The sequence below is a fragment of the Ambystoma mexicanum genome, chromosome 7q (genome assembly GCF_040938575.1).
Source record: "Ambystoma mexicanum isolate Mex_15411 chromosome 7q, UKY_AmexF1_1, whole genome shotgun sequence".
NCBI classification, from domain to species: Eukaryota; Metazoa; Chordata; class Amphibia; order Caudata; family Ambystomatidae; genus Ambystoma; species Ambystoma mexicanum.
In genome coordinates, this window is record NC_090941.1 from 145,961,680 (window position 1) to 145,983,915 (window position 22,236).

The 22,236-nt window shown below is 44.2% G+C and overlaps 1 protein-coding gene across 2 annotated transcripts in view; it reads right to left on the bottom strand.

The window, feature by feature from the left end:
- The window catches only part of UGGT2 (UDP-glucose glycoprotein glucosyltransferase 2), a 1,923,861-nt gene that overhangs the window by 1,809,551 nt on the left and 92,074 nt on the right, over positions 1-22,236 (bottom strand). For both annotated transcript variants that reach the window (XM_069639785.1, XM_069639786.1), the window contains one exon: positions 15,555-15,729. In XM_069639785.1, coding sequence (XP_069495886.1) covers positions 15,555-15,729 — 175 coding nt within the window. The remainder of the gene's footprint in view (positions 1-15,554; positions 15,730-22,236) is intronic.

Sequence of the window (22,236 nt, forward strand, 5' to 3'; positions counted from 1 at the left end):
TGTCATTGGCAATACCATGTGTGATGTCATCAAATAAGTCTTTTGGGATTTCATCTGTGTTGACAAGTGCATGAAGGGCGCAGATTAGGGTTGAGTGCATATAACAGTGTTTGGAAAGGTTGTACTACAGGGCTCTTTGGAGTGGATAAAGAGGGGGAAAAGAGAATGGAGATGTGGCGCAGTGTCCGATATATAAAAAGGTACATAGCGGTATTGGGCTTTTGATAAAGAAAGTTGCTGTAGGGTAGATCTAGAGGGCACAGGAGGAAGTGCTGTGAGTGGATCAAGAGTAAAGAGTGGGAGTGATTAAGCGAATAAATAGCAGTGTTTTGTGTTAAAGGCATGAAACAGATAGATACTCAAGAATGGATAGAGGGTATAGGAGGGTGCTGCGGATTTGGTTAACATTACACAGCATGAACACTTCCAACTAAACATACACAGCTCGCCCATACTGCACGAAAGCACCCTCTAACAAGCTGAAAATTACAGCAATAAACTGGCATTAATGCTCATTTTATTAATAATTGCGTCAATTATAATAATGCAATGAGTGTTTACGATCAATTTCCAAATCTCTCCGAAAGCAACAGTTATGTCAAAACAGCACACCTTTTGAAAAACAAAAACGGGAAAAGTATTTAAACATGTCACAGGAAGACAACTAAATGTTTAATTAAACTGCAACCCGCTAACATACTAGAACAAAACGTAGCTTGCTGTGAGAAAAATACAAAAAACAGCAGGACTGTTATGAACGTTATAAGTTGGAGCACCGTTTCTGTCAGTTTCGTTTTTGTCACAGTGTGAAATCGGACTTATTTTAATTCTACAATTTATTTTGCAATCCGCCTACTGCCTCGAAACCGAGGCGGCTCACAATTATCTTGGCAGCAACAACAATAATAATAATCCTCACCATCAAACAGCATACAAGCGGTTTTCAGAATGGAGTTCTAGTGCACCGCTCGGGGGCAATATTAGTTTTATCCTGAAGGTAATCCACATTAAATAACTAGAAAATGTCATAGTTTTTCTGGCATGCTAGTTTTTTCAGGTTTTTATTGGCTGAAATTACTAGGGTTTACTAACTTACATCAACGATTAACGGAGGAAATTATTTCGCAAGTTGTATAGGTTGCAAATTACTACAGCTTTTTTATTTTTTTTAAAGGCTGTTCTTAGATGGCATCCCTCTACATAGATTATTTTTTAGCCACATAAGAGGGATTCACAGGAGGCTTCATAACCAAACTGGACTCTATTATATGTACTTTTAATGCAATGTCCTCATTTCCGAGATACATTTATAGTCCGCCAAAACCCAAGTGAAAAGAGGATGTGATGAAAGAGGGCCCCTCTCGCTCTCTGTGGATGTAAACGGGCTGAGGCTGGGATTCGCTGTATACATTTTAAAGCACACGTTTTAAAAGACCTTCATTTACAGCGGCCAAAATATTTTTTCAAAAACTGTCCGGTTCATAGCAGCGCCAGCATGTTACACTTATATTCAGGGAGCTGGGGAGTGACAGATTAATTGAATGCCATAAGAAATGGAATCCAGATTTCATTAATGAAAAACCTTGGGGTATTAAATGAAATGTATCACTGGGAATATTTTTGAAACTCAAAATTTAAAGGACAAACGGTCTACTCTTAAGGCCCTGAAGAAGTATGGGACATGGAAAGAAGGTTGAAACATGTGATGGTCCAGGGAGATAGGCTAAAGCGACGCAATGAATGATCTGTGAACAGAAAACAGGAAGATTACTCTCCTTGGATCAATACGAATTCACAGCCCACCCAAGGCAACAATTTTAGATGTATGTGGCACAGTGCCTAGTCTTCGAGAAACATTAATACCGGAGCTTGAGCACAATGATGATCATTGGAATCAAACTAGACTATGACATTAGCCTGCTACAAGGCATAAACAAAGGGAAAATCATGCGTCTCCAGATAATCCAGAATAATTCTGTCAGGCTGGTAGAGGGATTGACCAGGATGGAACCACATCTCAGAAGCCAGGATAGCACTGCACTGGCTCCCAATGGCAGCAGAATCTCCTTTCGCACTCGGTGCATCATGCACAAATGTCTGTATGGAGTTAGCCCAGCATACTTGTCCAATCGTCTTGCTTGGCTACCGGTCCCAAGGACCCTGAGATCTAACAATCTAGCTTTGTTGCTCACCCCACGGGCCAATGCTGGATGCTGTGGCTCATGGATCCTTTACTTAAGATGCTCCCATAAACTGGAATTCTCTGCCCCCAAACTTGAGACTATTTCAGTCTCTTACGAAATTCAAAAATGGGAATGTTCGACTAACCGGCTGCCTTAAACCCGGATAGATTACTGCCTTTCTAAATCCACTGTTATGTTATGTTACTTTGCATTTATATAGCGCCTTATGTACCATTGGTATAGTCTGAAGGCGCTGGTACGTTGAACGCCCTCGGGAACCGAAGTTCAAGTCAGTAGAGAGAGTAGAGAGAGTCAAAGGTGCGTGTGAGCACCGTATGTGTGTGCAGCTGATGTGGCATTCGTGTAATAGCTGCTTCTTAGCGTTAGGTGTGGTGGTTGAGAGATCAAGAGTATGTGTTAGTTCTGGCAGGTTTTATCCAGACCGATTCTGGCTGGTTTTATCCAGACCGATTCTGGCTGCGTTAGGCCTGAGCAGAACGCCTGGCTGGAGGGTGTGAAACCAGCAGTGTTTAGTTAGAGAGATGGGAGTATGAGGCAGATGTTAGTATGAGAACAGCTATACCGAATGGTGTCATAGTATCTGTGTTCTAGTTGAATGGTGTTGTAAAGAAGAGAGTAAGAGTGGTGATGTGATATGATGGTTTACAGGCTCTTTCAAACGTTCTATGCACTCCAATCATTCCATGTATGTTGCTAATTCTATGTACTCCAGTCTGCTTCATGCACTCCAAACCGTTCCCCGCACTCCAAACCGTTTCACGCTTTTGAATTTGTTCCTTGCACTTTAATCTGTTCCAAGTACTCCCGATCCGTTCCGTGTATTCTAAGTTGATTTATGCACTCCATTCAGATAATTCAGCCGTACCTTCCACATATTTCACCCATACCTTCCAACATGCTTCACCCGTTCCATCCACATGCGTCACCCGTTCCATCCACATACCTCATTCGTTCTATCCACATATGTCACCCATTCCATCCACATACTTCCCCGTTCCATAATTCACGCATTCATCTACTTTGCACACTCGTCCGCTCTAGGCACTCGTCCGCTTGAGGTGCACATCTGCTCAATACAATCGTCCGCTCCAAGCGTTTGTTCTTTCTATGCACTCAGCCGCTCTACACACTCAGCCGCTCTTACGCACCCGTCCGCTTAAGAGACCCATCTGTTCAATGCATTCATCCGCTCAACGCACTCATCCGCTCTACTCACACCTTTGCTCTGCGCACCCATCTGTTCTATGCACTCATCCGCTCCGTGCACTCATGGGCTCCGTGCACTCATCGGCTCTGTGCACTCACCCTTTCCGTGCACTCATTTGCTATATGCTATATGCACTCATCTGCTCAACACAGTTCTTCACTCTTACGCACTCATCCGCTCTACGCACTCATCCGCTCATCCGCTCTATACAGTCATTCACTATGCGATTCATCAGCTCTAAGCACCCATCCGCTCTACACACCCATCCGCTCTACACACCCATCCGCTCTACACACCCATCCGCTCCACACGCTTTAACCATTCTACCAATTTCATCTGCTCTACTCACTTCGTTCTTTCGTCATGTATTATCGGTTCAGGCCATTTCACTTTCCATACGCAGTGGATCCATTCCGTGCTCTCCGTTTCATGCACTACACCCGTCTCATGTACTTGAATCGTTTATTCTGTACTTTCTATTTATGCCATGCACTCATACATTCCATGTCATCTGTCTGTGTACTCATCAGTCTCCCGTATTCATCTTTCCATCATCTTCACCTTATTCATTTCTTTCGTTTTGTTCATTTGTCCATTGTAATCATTACATCCATTTTATTAATTTATACCGCAATTACTGTTTTCGTACGATTTATTCTTTTTATTCATTTCACTGCTTTGATCTACTTGCCGCATTCTATTCTGATTGTCCTTTTAGTTTACCTTAGCGGTTATTAGTGGTCAATTTCTCGCTTGGATCTTGATGTTGTATTGTTATTTGTTTTATTGTTATTCAAGATCTAGTAGTTTGTTGGGTTGGTGTCGTTGCGATGGTGTTATTCAGTTTGAGTACAGGGTTGGTTTTAGGAGAAGAGCCAAGTTTTCAGTAATTTGCGGAAAGACATTAGATCTTCAGTTAGGCGGATGTGGGGCGGGAGTGCGTTCCACAGCGTGGGGGCCAAGGCTGAGAATGATGATCCGCCTAACCTGACCGAGTTTGTTTTAGGTATGACTAGGAGGCCGGCTGAGCTAGATCTTAGAGTACGTGGAGGATGATAGGGTTTTAGCTTATCTTGAAGATATTGAGGACCGGTTTATGCAGTGCTCGGTGAGAAATGCATACGTTTTTGAAGGGCACCCTTCGGGCCAACGGAAGCCAGTGCAGAGTTTAAGGGCTGGGGAGATGTGGTCTCTCGGGCCAGGCGATAGTAGCAGTTTGGCTGCAGCGTTTTGTGCTCTTTGTAGTTTATTTAGTTGGTAAGCATGGACTCCGAGGTAGAGTGGGTTAGCGTAGTCCAGTCTTGATATAACAATTGATTGGACCGCAGAGAGTCTGTTGGGAAAGGAGAGGTATGGAAAGATGCGCTTAAGAGTTTTAAGGGGTAGTGGCAGGACTTTGAGATGTTGTTGACTTGGCGCGAGAATGTTAGGTTAGAGTCAAGGGTGCATCCAAGGTTTTTTACTGACTTAGAGGGAGTCTGTGAATTGCCCATGGCAGATGGCCAGGGTAGTGGGTGTGGAAGAAGTTCAGAGTTGCCACATACCATGCTTTCGGTTTTGGAGGGGTTTAGCAAGAGGTGGTTTCTGGTCATCCAGAGCTCTATGTCGAGGAGGCAGGAAGCGAGGTCAGGTCGGCAGTTGGGTTTTCAGTTCAGGAGTTTTAGAATTAGTTGAGTGTCATCAGCGTAGTTGTAACACAGGATGTTGTGTGAGCGAATTATTAGTGGGAGGGTGATCAAGTAGAGATTGAACAGGAGGGCAGATAGGCATGCTCCTTGTGGAACTCCTGTGTCAACTGGTCGGGCTTGGGAGGAATAGGTGGAGAGTAGCGTTATTTGGTACCCATCTTTGAGGAACGAAGCTATCCATTTGAGAGCGGTTCCACAAATTCCTAGGGAGTGGAGGCGGTCAAGGAGGACCGAGTGGCTAATTGTGTCGAATGCGGCGGATAGGTCAAGGAGGATTAATGCGACGCATCTCGCAGAGTCTGTGTTTTTAAGGTCATCCCAGATGGAGGTTAGGGTGGTTTCAGTTCTGTGTCGGGCTCTGAAGCCTGATTGAGCGGGGGCTAGGAGATTGTTGGTTTCGACAAAGGCATTTAGTTGGGAGTAGGCGGTTCGGTCGATGAGTTTGGCAAGGAATCTTGTGTTTGAGATGGGGTGGTAGTTTTTGGGCTCAAGAGGCGGAAGGTTTTTTTATTAGCGGTTTGACGTGAACCGTTTTGAATGTGTCGGGAAAAATTCCAGAGGCAAGAGAGCCATTTATGATGGTTCTTGCGTGTTCTCCTGCGCAGGTTGAAGCGAAAATTTCTTTGAGGGTTGTGGCTGGGCAAGGGTCCAGCGGAGAGCCAGATGGTTTGCGGGCAGTGAGAAGTTTGAGAAATTGGTCAGCTGATCTTCGGATAAAGGAGTTGAACGTTTGTTGGGTAGTGGTCGCAGGGGGCGGGATGGCCTGTATAGAGGGTGGGTTGCCCGGTGGGTGTAGGAGAGCTAGTTTGTTGGTTAGAGTGTTTGTTCTTTTGAGAGCTGTGGTGTAAAAGTGGAGAGAGAGTGAGTCGTACAGTGGTTGTGAGGGGGTTGCGGCGGTGGTGGTGCATGATGGTTTGGTGAATTCGGTGATGATTTTGTGAAGTTCTTTACTGGGGTTTTTACAGTTTAGGATTCGGGAGTTGTAATGGGCTTTTTTTGCTTTTCGGATTTCGGCCTTGTACTGATGAAGGTGTCGGGCTAAGGTGGATCTGCAATTGCGTTCTAGGTATTTATATAGTTGTTTACTGGTCTTTAACTCAGGTGTGAACCATCTAGGAAAGAGGCCACGGCGGGCTGATGGTTTACAAGAGGGTGTAAGCTGCATTAGTGCGGTGTTGAGCCATGAGTCAAAGGCATTGGGGGTTAATTGATTGAGTAGGCAGGTAGGCGGGGGAGACTGGAGGAGTGCGTTGGCTAGGTCCGGAAGGATTATTAGTTTCTTCCAGCATTTGCGCAGATTCGGAGGTTCAGGTTCGGGTATGGGCAGCGGGTCAGATGAGCGAATGGCGAAAGAAACAATAAAGTGATCGGACCAGATGATAGGGGTGGGGGGGTTTAGCTGTATCAGGTTGTGGGAGCTGATGATGGCATCAAGAGTGTGTCCTTTATAGTGTGTCGGGCCGTTTGTGTGGAGTTGGAGGTTAATTGCGTCTAGGCCGTCAACCAGAGAGTGTGTCATAGGGTTGGTGGGAATGTCCAGCCATATGTTGAAATCACCTAGAAGGGTGAGGTTGGGATGGTTTAGTTGGAGGGTGGCAATAGAGTCGCAGAGGTTGTTTGAGAATTGTCTATCGTAGCCAGGGGGTCTGTAGATTATTAGGAAGCTGTGGGAGAACGAAGGGGAAAGGGATAGTTAAACAAGGAGTGATTTGCAGGAAGGAATGGAAGGTTGGTTGTCGATGATTGAGGCGTGGAAGTGAGACTTGAACGCGAAAGCTATTCCTCCTCCTCTAGAGGGACGGTTCAATGGGATGAGGGAGTAGTCGGTTTTCCTTGGCGATAGGGGCGAAGTCGTCGGAGAACCAGGTTTCGGTGATGAAGACCAGGTCTGGTTTGTTAGAGGCGAGGAGGTCAAAGACGCTGTGTCTGTTTATTGCTACAGATCGAGCATTAAATAGGATGCACTTCCCTTTGGTAGAAGAGGTTGATGTCGGAGCTGCAGAGATGGGGGTGGGGTCGGAGGGGTTGTAGACTGGAGAGCGAGAGGGGAGGGGTGGTTGATGGGAAGAATGGGCGAGCAGAAGAGTTGGTGGGTTTCAAGTGGGAGTGGTTGGACGCGTGTGTTGGGATGATTGGGTTTGGCACAGGGGATTTGAAGGGGGGGTTAGGAGTTTCAGTTGTGGTCGGTGAGAAGTCGAGGGCGAGGGGTTTTAGGTAAGGTGAGGCGTGGGGGGAGGGTGGTGAATGGGGAGGGTGGTGAATGGGGAGATGAGGTGGTGGGTCGAGACAGGGGAGGCGATGAGTGCTGGGAGATTGAGGGGGACCAGGTGCATTTCCTCTTTAGTGTCTTTGTTGCGATTGGGGTGTGTGTGAGAAGGTAGGGGGTCAGAGGGGGAGAGGGATGAGGCTTCCGTTCTTGCAAGGGCTCTGCGTGCAGTTTTTAGGGAGGGGAAAGAGTGTGGTCGGTGTGAGATGATGGTGGGGGTTGGTGGGAAAAGCGTGGGGTGCACGATTGCTGGGCAGAGTGTGCCTGCGAGGCTAGTGAGGGTAGCGGGTAAGCTCATAGCAGGCTAATCGGTGGAGATGTTCAGGGGAGCAGTGGTCTTAGGGTGGTTGGCTCGCCATCGTGCCCCTCTGGCTTGGTGTTTGGAAAGGGGTAGGGTGTGGGATGTGGCGGAGGCTGGGATGATTTGGGGAGACTGGGACAGGAGGTAGGGTTGGCAGGAGGGGGGGTGGTGCACGGTGGTCGTTTCCACTACTCCTCTGTGGATCGGGTGGACTCATGGTAAGGAGCTGTGATACCTCTGGGTGATATTAATGAAGGTTTCTGGGTTCAACTAAATAGGCACACTTCTAAGGTCAGCTTTGCACAGGGAGGATATTAGGCACAATTCTAAATTCTGCTTTCCACAGGGAGGATAATAGGCACACTTCTAAATTCAACTTTGCACAGGGAGGATATTAGGTACACTTCTAAATTCAACTTTGCACAGAGAGGGTATTAGGCACACTTCTAAATTCAACTTTTCACAGAGGATATTAGGCGCACTTCTAAAATCAACTTTGCACAGAGAGGATATTTGGCACACTTCTAGATTCAACCACGCCAGGCTATTAGGCACACTTCTAGATTCAACTTTTCACAGAGAGGATCTTAGGGACACTTCTAAGGTCAGCCAGGGCATGCTATTAGGCACATTTCTAAATTCAGCTTTTCACAGAGAGGGTGTTAGGCATACTTCTAAAAACAACCTTGCACATAGACAATATTAAGCACACTTCTAGGTTCAACTTTGCACAGAGAGGATATTAGGCACGCTTCTAAATCCACCTTTCCACATAGAGGATATTAGGCACACTTCTAAATTCAACTTTCTACAGGGAGGGTATTAGACACACTTCTAAATTCAACTTTGCACAGTGAGGATATTAGGCACGCTTCTAAATTCAACTTTCCACAGTGAGGATATTGGGAACGCTTCCAAATTCAACTTTCCACAGCAAGGATATTAGGCACACTTCTAAATTCAGCTTTTCACAGAGAGGGTGTTGGGCATACTTCTAAATATAACCTTGCACATAGACGATATTAGGCACACTTATAGGTTCAACTTTGCACAGTGAGGATATTAGGTACGCTTCTAAATTCAACTTTCTACAGGGAGGGTATTAGATACACTTCTAAAGTCAACTTGGCCAGTCTATTAGGCACACTTCTAAATTCAACTTTGCACAGTGAGGATATTAGGCACACTTCTAAATTCAAATGCACACAGACAGGATCTTAGGGACACTTCTGTGGTCAGCCAGGGCACGCTATTAGGCACACTTCTGAATTCAACTTTTCACAGAGAGGGTGTTAGGCATACTTCTAAATACAACCTTGCACATAGGCGATATTAAGCACACTTCTATAGTCAACAATGAATTTCCACGTTGTAAGTGCAACTATACCACACACATGCAGTAAAGGAGAACTTCTTAATACAATGATACCACAGTATGGAGATTTTTACAATAGTTTAGCATCTAGGGTTGAGTGGTAGGGTAGTATGGCTTGAAGTAATTGCTTCAGTCCCCGCCCTTGCCACACTTACTTATTGTTGGCTTCTTGCTTCTCCTGCGGATACCGGCACATACAACCTGGAGCCATCTCTGTAGTCCTTTGCCTCGGGTCCTTAGCCGATGGGCTGCCGGGCAGAGGGCTGCCCTGGGAGGACTGGCAATGAGTGCAAACCAATCAGGGGAGGGGGCGGGCTGGGAGGCGGCAGGAGGGTTGGGAAGGGGAAGTGAGCGCGAGAGGGGCCGGGAAAAAACAATGGTGCATGCAGGTCCAAGGGTCCTCAACAGGGGCTGATTGGGACACGAATCAAGGCCCAGAAGGGTCTTGAAAATGCAGCACTCACCTCGATGCGCCCAGATGGAAAGTGACTGTGTCTTATGTCTGTATGTTAGTCTTGTTAGATGGGCCGTCTCATGCGCTATTTAAATAAATATAAAAAAAGGCTTGGAACTCGCCGATCTTCTGTAGTGAAGTCAGAGACATTAGCAACTCCCACTTGCAAGTAACGTACATAATGTTTGTGAAGGGTATAGGCTCAAAAGGCTTGTGACCAATGCTGAGAACACTATTCTCAAATGTTAGAGAACCTCATCCATCCCAGCATTTGAATAAAGTCTCTTCAGGCCAGTAAAATGCCTCTTGACAATCAGGTTAGCTATGGAGAAATCCACCTGCCTTGCTAACAGTAGGTGCGCTCAGAGCAGATGTATAGTTTCTGCATGCATCACGCATAATACTGGGCTGTGCAAGGTCCAAAATTAAAGAGGACATTAACTAGTGAACCGTCGAGAGAAGTATTGTTCCTTTCTACCCATCAATAGCAGAACTAGGTCCACTTTCAGAGGCAGGGACTCTTGGGAGAAACTTTCCTTGCTGCTTCGAGGATATTCATGTGGCATTATGACTGACTTGCACAGGGAAGATCAACTAATGTAAAAGGCCACTGATAACAAACTGAAGGGATTGGAGAAGTTATTGTGTGTCAAGTACATCCCTCTCTGGGAGAGAGTTATCTGTTTCCTCACTGATGAACGCAGCAGGTCTCCGAGCCAAATCCTCTTAGGCCAAACTGGGGCAAGCAAGATCATTTGGCAATTCCGGGAAACAAGTGTCTGCAATACCTCAAGTATGAGAGGGAATGTATAAAGCAATTGACCATCCCAAGGTCAAAAAATGGCATTACTCGGAAACTCACCAGAACATGAAGTGCCTCCTATATGCCTCCTGGATGAGTCAGGAAACGGAGGTCAGTCAGTTGTGAAAATAGGATGTTATACTTTTTTTCAAAACCCTCCCCAACACTCCTGTATGCTGGTGCATGTTTATTCAAAGCATTTACTCCGATAATCAGAGGTAATGCAAGCTGAGCGGGCACTGGTAAAATTCCATTCTGGATAGGCCACGTCCAAAATGAATTTGAGGGTTACACAGACTATGCAGCTTGCCAAAGGCCACTTAAATGTCTCTATGGCCCTTTATGGGGGACACAAGGGAGACTGAAGTACTTTAAATACCATTTAGGCATTTTTGTGGATCTGGACAGTGTTAGGACAGACTTCGAGGTCCTCTTACCAATTTAGAGCCAGTAAAGACAATTGCTTCTAGTGGGGCCAGTCGGCGTCGAGACAAGTAAGTCGATGGTCTCCATTAGGTACAGTCAGCATCGAAGGGACCGAAGAGCAGATTAAAAAGTGGTAAGTGTCTAGGCAGCTCTGAATTCTTGCAGCAGCTAAAGAAGCAACCTGAAGCTGACCAGCCAGCTTGAAAAGCAGATCGACCAGCAAACAGTACCAAGAGCTGGCTCCTAACTTCTGGCTGCTGGGAGGATCTCGTCTAGTGTCCCCATGGGTAAGCGTGTTCCCTGTGCTCCATTTCCCAACCATGAAGATAGCTAGAGAGTGCTAGAGTGCTTGCAGAGGCTCACCTCCAGTGAGTAGGTCCCTGTGTTAAAGTGGTCTCCGGTTGCAGCACACCTTGTCCAGTCAGCAGGACATCCAAAATGTTCCTATGGAGTGGTTGAAGGAAAGGGCTTACACTCCTTTAATGGAAGTCGTATTCATTTATGGACTTTGGGGCAGACTGTACCCCCAACATAGTTTCAGGTGAAATGCTTCTTCTTTTGGAGTCTTCCGTCGACCAAAGATGATTCAGAGGGGGTGACCACACCCCCTTAATTAGGCAATCTGCCACAGCAGATTGATCCCCTTTTATGTTATGTTATGTTCGTTTATTTGATAGGCGCCAAAGCCTGAGGGCATCCAGGCGCCATAAGAGGAAGAAGGGAGGACAGTTCCTCATCTAAAACGACTGGTTACCATGTCAAGATTACATAAACAGGATGGTCTATAACTGTTTCCTGAAAACCAGATGGTTATATGTGTTTCATAAGTGTTCAGGTAGGGCATTCCAAGCTCATGCAGCCTGTATGTGAAAATCATGACATTTCCCCATGCGGTCTTGAAACGGTCTACATGTAGAAGACAAGCCTTAGCTGATCGAAGGTTTCTACTAGGTGTATATATAGTCTCAGCCTGTTCTTAAGGTATACAGGGGCGTCACCATAGACACATTTGTGACAAATGGTCAATAGCTTAAAACTGTACTTTAGCCGAGACTGGCAGCCAGTGGAGAGTCCTCCTGGCTGCCGATGTAGGCTCCAGGCGATTCATCTGGAAAACAATACGCACAGCGGCATTCTGAATCTTTTGGAAGTCTGCCTTCCTGGGTCCCCCAAAGAGGGCTTTACAATAGTCCACTTTCAGGAGTATCACGGCTCAAACTAGTTTCTTGCGGTTTTCCGCAGAGAGGCCACTTGACGTAGCACTTTCAGATGGTAGTTAGTACCCTTTACAATTGCGTCTACATGTGCACTGTTGTCCAAGCTGGCCTCCAGATAAGTGCCCAGGGTCTTCACCCTGTATACCACTGGGATCGGGCATCCATCAATCAGAAAACTGGTGTGGGAGGAGCTCAGCTTCTCTCTGGCTTGTCTAGGGCCATATAGCATTAGCTCCTTCTTAGTGGCGTTAAGGCATAGCCAGTTGGTCGACATCAAGCTTTTAACCATCTGATAAACCAAGTCTAGCATCTGTTGGTCTTTTTTGTGATCCCCACAGACCTCCAGTACCAACTGGAAATCATCTGCATAATTGCAGAAGAAGAGGTGTAGGTTTGAGGTCCATACATAATGGAATAATATAAATGTTAAAAAGCAGGGGGGAAAGACACGCTCCCTGGGGGACTCCACAGGCAGTAATCTCGGCATCTGATGCGCTGTTGCCCCAGTGTACTCGGGAACTGCGTCTCTCGAGAAAAGATTTAAGCCAAGTTATTGCCTCCTTTGAGAGGCCTCCAACCGTGGCCATCCGGTCTAGCAGGATCCCGTGGTCTAACATGTTGACTAGCCGGACTCCAGCCCGGAAAGCATGTGTGTTTGTAGATCCAACAAAGCACTCTCGGTGCTGAGGAAACTACGAAAACCTGACAGTTTTTTATGAAAAATACCCATTCTGACACATGTGCCTGTAGTTGTAGCATAGCTACTTTGTCCACAAGTTTCAGAAAAACGAGTGTGTTGGTAATTGCCCGAGATTGGCCGCGTCATTAGGGTCTAGGCCAGCTTTTTTAGTAACGAAGTGACTGCTACATTTTTTATAGAAGATGGAATACTGTTAGTACGAAAATAAAAGTTTACAAACCTGCAAAGAAAAGGGGCGTAGATGAAACAGAAACATAGGTTATAATCCATCAGTGCTTGCATATAGCAAAAACAGAGCTTTACATAATTTACTTGCAACGGCTGATTATTGCATAAGAGATAAATGCTCAGATAAGAGGGGAACATTCCCATGTATGAATTGTAAACATTGAAAAGAGATAAAATATTGCACCAATAACCGGGTAAAACTTTTCATCTAAAGGACTTTGCTACCTTTGATTCCAGCAATGTAGTATATGAAATCAAATGCCCATGGGGCCTTTTCTAGTTGCTAATCCCACATAATAAAGTTACATTGTGATGGCTGGAACATCAATCAAATGTGAGAACTGGTAACAGTCACCAATGGCATTACATTATAAGGCACATGGACAATCTGTAGCACAGATGACCTTTATAGTCTTGGAATGTGCGAAGTATGAAATTAACCAGAAGGGGTGGTAATTTATAGAATCTGCTTGCTAGAAAAGGAATATATTGGATAGAAATATTGTCGAGTTTCACCCCGAAAAGACTCATTCATGATTGGGACTTAGCGTATAATATTTGAGTATAACTGAGATACTGTAATTTGCTTAAGGAACTAATAACTACCTTTAAGCAGACAGGTAGAAGTATGTGTTGACGAGAATTGCATTCTTTTGTGTAATAGATATTTTCTACATGAATTAAGTGTATGTAATTACCTATAAAATTGATTATGAGCTGATATTAATTTATGAAACAAACAGATATTAGTTTAATTATTTGTTTGGTATTCTTGATTGGATGCATTTAGGTGCAGATACTATATGCTATGATCATTTGCTATTTAACTTCAGTCTCTGTAAATGGAATTCAATGAAAGCTTGCTGCTATCTGTATTATTGTGCGATAGCTATATAGACCTTTACAAAAATTGCTTGCACGCTTTAAAACTCACCAAATGACATTTGGTTTTACAACAATGGTATTACAAAGTGTGACAACTATGACTTTAGTAAGTAGAACAAATATTACTTTTCTCTATATCATAATTAAGTTCGTGAACTAGACAGTGAGTTGTCTGGTTCTTTCAAAGACATAGGGCCTTATTCCAAGTTTAGCAAAGTCCCAAAAACGTGGTGGCAGTGAAATTATCACCGCTTTGCCAAAGTTTCATCTTGATGCGGAGGATTTGCCTCTAGCATCATGTTGGAGGTAAACAATCAGCAAAAATCGGTGGAATTACCACTCGCAGTAATTATGCCGAAATCCTCATGGATTCCTATGGGCTCCAAAAAAAGGGGACTTACTGCCGCTAACAACCACTTGCAGAATTATCACCAATCTCGTAATGAGAGCCTTATAAATTAACGGTCCTAAGTAAGAAGATTGTGCCAGCATAACGCCATAGAATGGTACCCACTGCGCTTGAATATATTTTAGTAAGAGTAAGAACGGCGGTAAGGACAACATGACTTTTGCCGCTTTGTTGTTTTACGAAATGGCACCCAAAATACACCATAGAACAAGCAGGAATCGCACATTAGTTGTTTTAAGTGAGCATAAACATTTCCATATAAAGCACCACGCAGCTTTTGCTGCATTTTAGCTACTTGGTCCATACAACGCCATTGAAATGCCCAAGAATTAATCTTGATTTAGACAAGGGGCTTTATCCATCCATTAATTTTTAATCCCATGGTTAAGGACATGGTTTTAATATTCAAAATGTAGGGATAATGGAATCACTATTGTCATTTAAGATTTTGGCAATAGTAACGATAATGCTGCAAAAAATAATTTCTACAATCAAGGTAAATTTTTTCAATTTGATTCTATTTTTCATGTCTTTAGATTTAGGAAAATATTGTATAATTGAAACAGGGACTATGTAGCTTTAATTCCATTCCTTTTTTCATTTCTTTATTACGGTTTCCTGTTGAGTTACGGCTAAGGAGAAAATGAAACAAAAAAAGTGTTTTGAAGAGGTGTTTTTGTTTTGCTGCACTGAAATATAGTGAGTACTATCAATTAGAGATAAACCTATGTCCGTTATCTATTTCATATATAAGACAAATCATTAGCTTTATATATTTTGTATTAGATATATTCAGAAGTTAGACCCTCGTTCTCCTGAAGAAGGGTGTGAAATCACCCAAAACACTTTGAGCACAACTTAAACTTTTCATTGCTAGGGGTATTTTAAACAGTGACTAACAAAGCTCCTTTTGAGTCTGTTCTTTCTAAGACTTTAACACATTGTTGAAGGTATTATTTCTTTTTTAAATTATAAATCTTGGAACTTTTGTGTATCGTAAGAATTTTTCGGTCTGCAATTTTGATGTAAATTTTTTTTAAGAGTTAATAAATGGCCTCCGAGTATAGGGTTTGGGGAAATGTGTACAATTTTCAGGGAATTTTCCCAAGCATAGTGTGGAATTTCTTACACTAATAGAGTGTGCATCCTTCCACTGCTACATTAACCAATACCAGCCAAATAGGCATTGAGGTTGATGCGCTGCACTTTTAGCAAATACAAATAAGACACATTCTGTAAATGTTTTGCATCAAGCAGTACATACTCTTTAAAAGAATTGCAGAATGCAGCAAATCAGCATAAAGCGTTTCCCTTTATAATTTGCTTTGTCGATACCCAACACATATCTGGAATTGGCTACTAACAAAAATTGAAAATGTGGGAAAGTCATACCTGAATATAATGGCGCAGAATATAGATGATGTCCTCTTTTTGTGCTCTCTCAGACAGGACTTTGTGAAATTTTGCAAAATCCTTTGTTCCAACTTCTGCATATAAAATGACAACTGTTGCATCTTGATTGAGTGACGGGTATTTGTGATCTGCCTTATAAATATATGGCCTGGGTCTACAACGGGAAAAGAAATTCATCACATTAGCTTTACATCTTACATAATTTATGCTTCAGTCTTCAGCTTGAACGCTACCTTCCCAGCATTTGTGTTCCCCATGTGACAATCACTATTAAATTTGTGCACAGGTTTCAAATTTACCAATACTCTGATGCGCTTTCATGCTATAAATACCCTTTCTCATGTTATTCCACAACCTTTTACAGTTGTATTACCTCTCATTCTAGGGGTACACTTCTCTTCAAAAGTACTCGCCATTTGCAATGTTATTCAATGAAGGAACTCAAATGTATGCATTAGATGTTCTCGATCCCACTTGAAATCTAGTTTCCACATGTTTCAATTATAAAGATTATAGCAATTGTTTTCTACTATGGACCATTTTAATGACAGCTCTTCATCAACAGGGCTTCTATGCTCACCTGGGACTAGCCACATTATTTAGCTTTTTCAGCTCACCAGGGGTCTATCTCTCCTGGTGGAGTCTTAATGGTAGTGGGCACCAACATTCCTACCAACAAAGCGGAATCTGTTCCAGTGGTGTATCTGATGGTGACTTGATTAATTAACCTTGTAAACAGACTTCCAATCACACCTAAACGGGTAGCAATCTAGTGCTCTGAAGTTTCATTGCACCAAGCATGCAATGGCTGCACATAAATACATATTAAATAAATATTCCTCAGGGGGAATGTGCTTTAGTCATTCCCGTTCACTCCAAGAGTTAGCAACATTTCACAGGACAGGACTTCTCCCTTGTGAAGCCATGAACCCAAGAATCCTGTATCACACACGTTTCAAGGTATTTACATAGGTGTGCCATAAAAAGTGATTCTAGTAATTGCCCACACTGATGTCAGCTATACAGGCAAGTAATTGTGTCCTCTTCCCTTCTCCTTTAAGGTGTAGAGGAGCTACATTTGAAATGTTCCACTACTCTAACCTTTCCTGCCGTCCTAGTGCTCCTGCTCCAAGTGGGAAACAGCATATTAGTCTACTTTGCTTACAAACCCACTACTAAGTGCCCCCACACCTGCCTTATACAAGAGCACAGCAGGAGGCAACTAGTAGACAGAGTCCCATAATGTAAAAATAGCATTCCCAAGGCGCCTTACATCTGCTACCTTGCTGGAATCCGTGTCTAGGAGTGCAAGGTTGTGCTTGGCCATACGATGGCTGTAGCAGTGAATACCAGTGGTTTCTGGGCATTTTACCGCTGTTGCTGGGTCTATGATGGGTTTACCTGCCTGTATGACAAATGCAGCTGGGCATGCAACATTGTACCCACTATACAATTTCTTTACATGCCATAGGAAGTACTGGGCGAATAATGACCACAGTCAGAAGCTCAGGCATATTGGATGGGATATGAAATGTGTGCACCTACGTATAGGAGGTCATATGTGGACAACCAGCCTACTCATTAGAGTCTGAACTGGAACATTATAGCATGTATTTCCAAAAGAAAATATGACTGTTGTAGGTGTGCGTATGAGGGACTTATCTGGGTATATGAGGTCTGACGTATAGCTGTAGTACCCAGGCACACAAGATTGCACTTTGCATCCCATGATTTTCCCTGGAATATCATGACTGAAACTGAGCATACATTGTGCTTATGGATGAGGGTGAAAGGGGGCATGTGGGATCAGAGAGAGTTTTTCCTGCCACATAGGAGGACATGCCCAGGTGAATCTGGACCTGGGCATTTGTTGGCTGCAGTTGGGCATATGAGCAAGTGTCTGGCTACAGAGGTTTGTACAAAGGCATACAAAGGATTAGCTGAGTATAATACTTCACCTAGGTGTATGTACTGCCATTTTACAACAAGTGATATTTCATAGACGTGAGGCTATACCTGGACATATGAAGGCTGTACCCAGCTGAACAAGGCGACAGCTGACTGAGGATGGCAGACCATACTGGCCATAAGATGTATTATCTCAGCATGAAGCGCCTGGGTCTACGAGGTCATATCAAGGGACAAGAGGGCAATATCAGGCAAATGAGGTACCATTTGATGGCAGAACACAGGAACGCAGGGCTTTAATCATGCATACATCGTATGTGGGCAGAGTGAGCTGTACCTAAATAAAATAGGATGCAAAAAGGGCTATGTGTTGTCTGTAGCTGAAAAATGGTTTGGGGTTTGAAGGCTTGGAACAAAATAATTCAAGACTAAAAAGGCTGCACCTACAAGGTCAACCTTTTGTTCCTGGCCTTCTCCCATTGTCTACTGCCCCTGGATGCCTGAACACACACCCCCTGATGACTCCCCCCACCACTTCTCTGCTGCATTCCAGCACACTTTAGCATTTTCATTCAAGGCTGTGCTCCTAGAGGCCTATGTATCTTCTGGATGCTGCCTTTCATACATACGTCTTTAGTGGGTCACCCTACCAACCGCAAATGGCAGAAATAAAGATACACACTGTGCGCAAAAGCAGGCCCTGGACATAGTCTGCCCTTGTCACATGAAGCTACACCAAAAACTTGAGTGAAACAGGCAACCTTCTTTCCTCACCAACCTCTCTAAAGTTTGGGGTGCAAAGTTGGTACCCAAATTACAATCAATATCACACAGACCAATAAAGTACAAGAAATGATATCTGTCTCTTAACCACCAAAGAGTATATGACCTCTTCTACCAATGCCCCCCCTTAACACAAGTAAGTCCGAAATCCTAAATTTTCACCAAACATATCTCCACCAGTCTTCCTTTTTTAGTCGGCTAAAGCCCCTTGACCTGGTCCCAACAGGAATGGGAGTCGAAACTCTTTGCCTCATCTTTGGTGATTCCAGGCCTTCACTTCCAAGGTTGAGCAAGTGTTTAGGAAGTTCAACTTCTTCATCTACTGAATAAATCTGCCTATACTTTGAGAAGTAACAAAAAGTGGCCCTATCCAGATCCCCGATAGAAACCAAACTAGACTACTGCAATGTCATCTAACACAGGCCTTACAACTCCAAATTACTCAACTTCTGCTCATCCAAACTAGGACAGCAAGACTGACACTTGGCCTCAGACAACACAATCAGGTCTGCCCAGCACTCAAAGCCCTACATTTTATTCAGGATTGCACATTCTTCTAGGTTCTCAATCTTGTACATTGCAGCTTTTCCAAGAAAGGAACACCTTACCTTTCGTTACTGCTGATCCCCCTGTCTCCCGTTAGAACCACGAGGTCCTAGGCGGAAAGGCACCTGACACTATCCAAAATAAACAAAAGACAAAGACAGCAAGGGGATAGACCCTTTATCGTCAACGCTGCTAGAATATCAACAACGCTGGTCAGCCCGCTCCCGGCTCCTGCCTCAGCCGCCCTGGTCTGCATTCATTCACAGAGTAGAGCGTGGTTTCCTCCTAGGCAACGCGTCTTGAGAGGGACGGACTAGGAATAACTGAAATGCACTGTACATATTGTCTCCAAGGTTGTTACTGTTCAACTGCATTGTTTATGATGCCCGATTGTCTGCCAGGAAGTCCACAGCTCTCTTTAATCACCAAACGTTGGTCTACAGCAACCCCTCTGGAATCTCTCTTCCCTTCCCTCTTCTCTCACAAGTCCTACACTGAAGCACTGTGTAATGACTTGTCTGTAATTGTGTGCTTTACAAAACAATAAAGTAAACAATGTATGTTTTCAATGCTGTCTTAGTGTTGGATACTGAGTGGTTCCAATGAACATGTGCAACTGGGCCTTAATGAGTCAAGCGCAATAGTGCAATGCATCAACCTGGCTAATCATAGAAGGTCCCTGTTAAATGTTCTTTTGGGCTTAAAAAAGGTCTTTTTAATTTAGTTTTTATTCAACTGTTTGCTGTAGGTGATTTCAGTATAAAGAGACACTGCCCTAAAATAAAGTGATGGTCCGTAATGACAACGAAACATTTCATGAGTATCAGTCTGAATAAAGGGATTGTGAAACCCAACATATTTTGTGGACACATGTGAACTGCCAGATTAGAAGTAAATCATTTTAAATGGATGTACAGAAAATGTTGTACCCATTCTCGTTTCATTTCAGTTTGGAGTGTCAAAAAAAGGGTGAAAAGCGTTAATTAACTTTGACTTCATTGCAAGAAACCCAACCCCCTTGCTTCAAGGGTGCTGGTTCCACATCACCAGTATTGCACTGAAGCTTTGCAAGTGTGGCAAATTACTATTGTTAATATGCTGCCATCAGCCAGGCCTGTGAGGTGGAATAAGAGGGTAGAACCTAGGCACGAAACGGCAACTGGAAGCTATCGGCTTTTATTTAGGCATGGCAAGATGTCCAAGAGCATACAATGACTGCAACTGTGCACAGAAGGCTACATCAGACAGAAGATTGCAGAGGGCAGATAGAGCCACCCCTGGGCATAGTTCATTCAATAATGAAGCCTCTAGCAATCTTTAAAAAAAAACTGCAGTTGAGCTCTAGTGATTCAAAGAGTAGTCTCTCTGTACCACAGATATCATTTATAGCAAATTGTAGGGATAGATTGGATCAATCTCAGGACACCAAAGCTGAGGAGCCCCCTCTGCTCCCTTGCCGTCCACTTTCCAACCCTTCCCTTTCCATCTCGTTTATTTAATCCGAGGGACGCTGCATTGGGTAACGCATTAGCCTTCTCTAGGGAATCAAAGGATTAGCCAAGGATTAAAGAAATTGGAAAACTAGATGAAATGTACAATTATTAAAGCACAGAAGTTAACCTAGCAAGTAAGTGCATGTTCTCCACTCTCAAACTAACAGTTCAACAGTTCAAAGCTGGCTCCTGCTACTCAGTCTTCTACCGATTGTATTGCTGTAGTGGCCATAACGCTTTTTCTGGAAAACAATTACAGATCACTGGGCCTTGGTTTGTTGAATTTGCCCACCCTTTAGATTGTATGTTATTTGGCATTCATATAGCGCTCTATATATCATTTGTATGACATCAGAGCGCTGGTAGTTTGAACACCCTCAGGGACAGTAGTCCAGGTCAGTCGAGTGAGTAGGGTGTCATATGGTGCTTGGGAGCACGATTATGTGCGCAGCTGATGTGATTGCATGACGGTAGCATTTGAGATCAGTTGAATGTGTGTAGTTTGACGGAAGGTCAACAAGACTGGGCTCTGCCTGCACAAGGCCTGTGAAGGACGCTTATGTGTGCAGCTAGGCCAATTTTCGTGGGTATAGCTGCGTTTTATCAGAATGTCGAGGTGTTCATGGAGTATTGTTCGTATGTGAGCAGCTAGGCCGAAATTGATCGAGGGGTGTAGCTGCGCTCTAATTGTGTGTAGAGAGTGAGCATAATGATGGGAGAGGTGAGTGTCTGGGTGGAGTTTTGATCTAATGAGCTCCCTATTCTGGATTTCATGTGTGCGTTGGGGATTGCTGCGTTCAGATTAAAATTATTAGTGATTTAGTAGGCGCATTCAGTGACATCATTGCTCAGGATCTCTTAACATTTGTCATCGGGTTGCAAGGTCTCAACCGTCTGAGATGGTCTTAGTCGGCATTATGGAAAGAGCCAGGTTTTTAGAGCTTTGGGGAAGGTCATTTAGTCTTGGGTGTGCCGAATATGTGGGGGGTGTGAGTTCCACAGAGTTGAGGCCAAGGTTGAGAAGGCGGATCCTCCGCTCCTGACAGAATGAGAGGTTGGAATCAATAGAAAGAGGGCAGTGCTTGATCTTAGGGTGCGTGATGGGAGGTAGGGTTTTATCTTCTCTTGTAGGTACGGTGGGCCGTTCTTGTGCACTGCTTGGTCGGTAATGCAAAGCGTCCTTGAAGGTGGCCCTTTGTCCATCAGGGAGCCAGTGGAGGGTTCAGAGAGCAGGTGAGATACGGTCTCTTTGTCCCGGGGCGAGGAGGAGTTTGGCAGCAGTGTTTCGGGCTCTTTGGAGTTTGTTGAGTTGGTATGCCAGTGGTCATGGGTATGCGGGAGTTGGCATAGTCCAGTCTCGACAGAATAGACATAACAGCAGCGAGTCTGTTGGGGTAGAAGAGGTAAGGAAAAATACATATAAGCAGTTTGAGGTGGTAGTGACAGCATTTTGAGACAACATTGATCTCAAGGGAGAGGGTTAGGCCGGAGTCCATCGTGCAGCCTATGTTTTTGACTATATCGGAGAGAGGGGGTCTATGGGAGTGGATGTGGGAGAAGGGCAGTATTGCTGCACATCATGATTTCAGTTTAATCAGGGTTCAAAAGGAGGGGGTTACTTATCCATTAGTCAATATCACGGAGACAAGCTTCAAGGTCGGGCATGGGTTGGTGCTGGTCTTGGGGATTCTTAGGATAATTTGGGTATCATCTGCGTAGTTGTAACAGGAGAGTTTGCGCGTACGGAGGATTCCTGGTAGAGTGGTCAGATAGAGGTTGAAAAGGAGAGCAGAGAGGCATGCATATTGGGATACTCCAGTGTTCGCCCGGCGAGCAGTTGAGACAAAAGGGGAGAGGAAGGCGATTTGTTTCCTGTTGCTGAGGAAAGAGGAAATCCATTTGAGTGTCGAGCCAGATTCCTAGGGTTGAAT